Source organism: Crocodylus porosus, unplaced genomic scaffold (assembly GCF_001723895.1).
Source record: "Crocodylus porosus isolate Cpor-Errol unplaced genomic scaffold, CroPor_comp1, whole genome shotgun sequence".
Lineage (NCBI taxonomy): Eukaryota > Metazoa > Chordata > Crocodylia > Crocodylidae > Crocodylus > Crocodylus porosus.
In genome coordinates this window covers 75,994,694-75,999,847 of record NW_017728943.1, presented here as the reverse complement: position 1 = coordinate 75,999,847, position 5,154 = coordinate 75,994,694, and the positions used below count along the sequence as shown (strand labels likewise).

The 5,154-nt window shown below is 44.3% G+C and overlaps 1 protein-coding gene across 1 annotated transcript in view; it reads right to left on the bottom strand.

Annotated features, from left to right (window-relative positions):
• Positions 1–568: 568 nt before the first annotated feature.
• LOC109319816 overlaps positions 569–5,154 on the bottom strand; it is a 101,037-nt gene continuing 96,451 nt past the window's right edge. The window contains exon 5 of the mRNA XM_019549608.1: positions 569–3,594. Coding sequence (XP_019405153.1) covers positions 3,523–3,594 — 72 coding nt within the window. The 3' untranslated portion in view covers positions 569–3,522. The remainder of the gene's footprint in view (positions 3,595–5,154) is intronic.

Sequence of the window (5,154 nt, the reverse complement as noted above, 5' to 3'; positions counted from 1 at the left end):
CATTGCCAACATTTGCAAGTTTGTCATATCTCTCAACATCTGGAGTATTTCTTAGAGAAAGAATCTCAGCTTTCATAAAAAAGTAAGTTTCTGGCCCACACAGTTACAGAGAAAAACTTGAAAACATGACTCAAGTGTACTCTAACCTAAAGAAAGTAAGGTGACTAAATAGACCCCAACGTACATTATTGTATACAATCCCTTGATTGTACACCAATTTAATGACATTTTGGGTCTTGCTCAGGATTTTTGAATGTTTGGGCTTGGCAAGGCTATATCCCTTAAACTGCCCAAACTGTCACAGCTCTTGGCTTTGCTACCTCTGACTGTATGGTGATGGTTAGTGGTCTCATGTGGCAGCCAGCTTCTTGCAGTGAGAATGTGCCTTTTCTAACAGGCATTTTTTTCTGGACCAATGGAATCTGGACATGTCGGAGTACGTTATGGGACATCCTGCTGGTTTCCAGTACTCCTGGCTCTGTTACATGTAGCCTAGAAGATTTCACCTGCCTTCTCTGCAGTATAATTCACTCCCAGAAATAGTCAAAAGCAGTGTGACTATGCCTTCTGGATTAAATTTAATTCTGATACCACATAATAAAAGAGGATACACACTGAGTTTGTATTGCCTGTTGCCAATCACATGACATGGGTTAGGCATACAAAAGGTCATTTAACCATCATGGTGCAGGGTTAGGCACTGAGTCCAGCAGCTGCTAGGGCCACAAGTCACCTTATCAGAGAAGGACCCAAGCCAATTGGCATTTGTCCGCCCAACAGGACTGGATCCTGTTTGTACCCCATAGGGTTAAAGCAGCACACAGCTTACTCAGCTGTAATTCTAGTTATCTGTTTTGTAAATGGTCCCCAGGTCCTGCAGGCAAGAGCAGGAGGTAGCCGGCTCATCTATCATTCCAGTGTCCTTCAGGGCTGACTGTTACCACAGCAATCTTGAAGGCAGACCGCAGCAAGCCTGGGGGCTATTATTTCACTGTAATATTGAAACTGCAGCTGATCTGACAGCAGCCAGGCTGAGTCTCATTTTCTCACGATCCCTTCACCTTTCCTTCAGCTGAGTGGGTGATATGCCAGTTTGGACCATGGCTGCTGGCTGCCTGGCTGGCAGGGCATGGGGAAGGAAGCTGAAGCGCAGCTGGGCCTAACTCACAGCTCCTCTAACTCAGAGGCTGAGCCTGATGCCACCTCTGGGATGTTCTCCAGCCACCGACTTTCCACAGTCAACAGTTTTCAAGTACAGGGGGGAAAAAACTCAGCAAACCTCCCCCTTTATCTCCACCTCTGTTGGGGGCTTGACTTTAATTGATGCCCCATTGGAGTCTGGGTTTACCGAATGGAGCTGAGTTCTCCAAAGCTATTTGCATTTTTAACCAGTTCTGTGTCTCTTGTTTTTGTTCTCCACAAACTGATTACACAATGGGAAATCCTTTGGGTACTGTCTATGTTAACACCAGATGGCTTCCATCTTCCTCCCCCATCCCATCTTGCCCCCTCTGCAAAACAATCACACAATATGGGCCTACACACTACAGCAAGGGAAATCTCAGGAAAGTGAGACACATACTTGTAGGGTGCACTTAAAATTTTCTCTGGGCTGTTCATTGTATATATAGTACATCACACTAGACACCTTCTGGAGTGTATTGTTTCTGTACAGTATATGCTGCAAACCCTTTAACATGGTCAAAACAGACAAAAACCAGACAAAATAGGGTAATTTTGTCTGACCTTGTCAGTTGGGATTTTGCTGTGCAAACCCAGTGGTAATTGTGCCCCAGGTCTCATTTGCTGATTCCTTGAAGTTGGCGGCATCTGAGAGAGTGGGCTGTCAGAGAAAGTAATCCTGTTTTGTCCCAGCAATGTTTTCTCATGTCTGTGCTAGAGTGTGTCTACCAAGAGGCTTAGCTAAGCTGAGTTCACAACATGAAAGGACAATTTAAGCTACATCTTACATGTTTTTATCTTCACTCTTCTGGCCTGAATCCAAGATTATTTACCAGATACAGAGGGAAGAGATGGGAAATGATCTCGAGATGAAAAAAATTCTCGTTTGAAAGGGCAAGAAATATGACCCACTTTTTTGCATTATATAAACTATCCAGCCAACCCAGCAATGAGAGAAAATGCTCTGCCTCAGATCAAGTCCCATCAAAAAGCATCCAGCCTAAGCCACCAAAAGGCTAGCTTTAGAAGATGCAGCAATTGGCCAAAATCAATCCCACCCAGCATGCCTGGAATGGAAAGTTTATGGCTACAATTTCTTGAAGGCACAATGCCAAGATGGAGGCATCCTCTTGTGAATACACAGAGCAAAGCTAAGCCACAAACGAAAGGAAAAGGTTAAATCCTGTCCCCAGCGTCACTGGGAAAACAAAGGCAAAATTCCCATTGGCTTCTGGAGACCAAGTTTTTCACCCAGAGGATGAGACCAGCAGGATATACCAGTACAGTTCTATGCTCCTGAATGCCACCGGATGCCACCATCATTCTGCACCAGTTGGAGACCTGACCCAAATGGTCAAATATTTCAGTTCTTATTCAGGTAAAAGCCACCCTCATTTTCATGGGTGCAGCACCTACAGACATGGTGCCAAAGACAGATGACAGTGGGGGTTGCACCTAGGTAACAGCCAAATTTTCCTCTAGTGCAATTCTGAAAAGCTGATAAGCTTAACACCAAGAACACGGCTGTACCTCTGAGGAGCTTAGCTTGACTAAGGCCTAAAAGATCCATCTCTACCTGATTGTTTCCAGGAAAAAAATTAGTTTTGGCAGGCAATTGCTGGCTCTCCTGTAATCTAACTGGTTTGTGCAGAAAGGCAATATTATTTGCCAGAGCCCAGATCGGGGAGAAGACGACCTGGCTCCTGTTCCCAGATCTACCACTGACTTGGGGTATGATCATCACTTACACTTCCCTCCATCTCAGCCTCTCCATCTGTTAAATGGTAATAATGGCACTTTTTGCCATGCAGCCTTAGATCTTTGGAGGTACAATACTACCAGTGCATGAGTGCCAAGTATGGCTATTATCCTGCTAGTATTAATACATCTAGACTGTAGTGCCCCAAGCCAAAAAATCATAAACAAAAGCACAAGGAGGCAAGATTCCCATGACCCAGGCACTATAATACATATTTATATTTTAATCCAACTCCAGCTGGGGATGTTGCCAGTTATCTGGAAGTCATTTGGATGGTTAATCATCTAGCAGTATCTGTCTAGAGCTTCCTGGATAGAATGCACACTTTACCCACTCGACTCAATTTCCATTTCTGCCACAGTTGTAAATTCCAAGTCAGCCACCAGAGGAAATTCAGTATAAAAACAACAGTCCTGGATGTCTTGGTTTTGGCCAAGCATGCCCAGCCTGCAGCCAGCACTGCATCTCTTCATGTAAATTCCTTTCACGTGTCAGGAAAAACGTGATTTCCTCTCCAGCCATTCAAGATTCTTTCCTCCATCTGCTGTCTGTTAACATCTGCGGGCAGTGTGGGATGATTCTCATCTGAAATGGCCTACTCTTGAAAGCTGATCAGCTGATGTGCAGGTCTCAGTTCCAGATACCTTCTGTTGCTGTGCAAAGCAAAAGGAAGAGGAATGAAAAGGAGGAAATTTGTTTGCTAGTTAGAGCAGGAGGCCTGGGCAGCAGATTGCCTGTTTTCTTTATCTAACTCTGCCACTAACTTGCTATGTCACCTTGAGTGGGTCATCTACATTCTCTGAAGCTCTGTTTGTTCACATGTAGAAAGGACAAAATACTACTCAAAATATTTTGAGGTCTTCACTGACAGCGTAAACTTTTAGTCTTAACATGACTGGATAATTCTGTATAGTCAGGTACATAACCAGGATGGTATATAGAGAAGGTAATGCTTGGAAGGAGTTAAAAAAGCACTGAATTCTCATCACCTGCCATAGCTGGTGCCCTAGAGACTAATTCTTCCAGAGCTGCTGAGGTTATCAGTAGAAATGGTCCCGAGTCAAAATCCTGGAACTTTATTAAGGGAGGACTTAAGCTTTGCAAATGGTCCCTGATTTGATAGACAGAAGTGAATACCACCAAGCCCCAGTTCACATACCACAGTTTAAATCTATCTTGGAGTTTTCAAGGATTTACGTGGTTCTGGTTATGAATCTAGTTTGGTGAAACTGAACAAATATCAAACTGATACATAGATGAGATTGATAAACATTGGTCTTTCCTGATACAGAGTCCCACAGTATCCCTCTGGAACCTGAAGGCATTGTCTGTGTCTATGCTGCTTCATTGCAAAACCCAGAGAAACAAGCTTGGTCCACTCACTCCCACTCTGCCATACCCCACCCTGACCTTTTGGCAGGATTGAGAGTTTAGAGGGATCCTAAGTATGTGGCCAAGCGTTGCTCTCAGGCTTTCCCTCTCACAAGGCAGAGCCTTGAGGACCAACAGTTTCACCATGAATGGCTCCCAGAAAGACAGCCAGTGGCCCAGGGGCACGCCTTCCATTGAACGTAGCATGTCTGCAATGTTAAATGAATCTGTGCTAATAGAAAGTGAAGGCAGAGCCACTGACTGAGCTGCTCCAGTGGACACAAGTTCATAAGTTTTTCCTAGTGAGCACTTAGGCCTTCACATCCTTGGGGAAAGTATCAGTCTGAGTACAAGGAGAGCAGAGAGTACACACCTCAAGGTCACACCTTGCATTTCCTCACATTGAAAGGGGAGAAATCATGTCCATCTTCTGGGATCAGAGGGACTACTCTTTCAGACAGGCTGAATACTCCCGGCTCCTCTTTATGTCTTTGTGTTTGTTTAACACTTCTGAGAATCAGGCCTAATCCAGGTTGCTGGCTGGAGGGCTTTGTTATTGAATGACAAATGATTCATCATAACCAAAGAGCAATATGAGCTGAGTAGACCAGAGACCCTCAGCTGATTAAATATAAGGGCTAGGTACAGACATACCAAAAAGCCCAAGGCAGAATCGATCTAAGTTATGCAGTTTTCTATAAGTGGCATAGTTTAGATGGATAGCAAACAGAACACACATTCACCCTTTTGTTAGAAATGGAGTATTGTTAGAAATGCACAGCTTGCATCTTGCGCCTGATAAGAAAGAAACACTGCCAAGGACTTTTCTCCTTGCCCAGCCT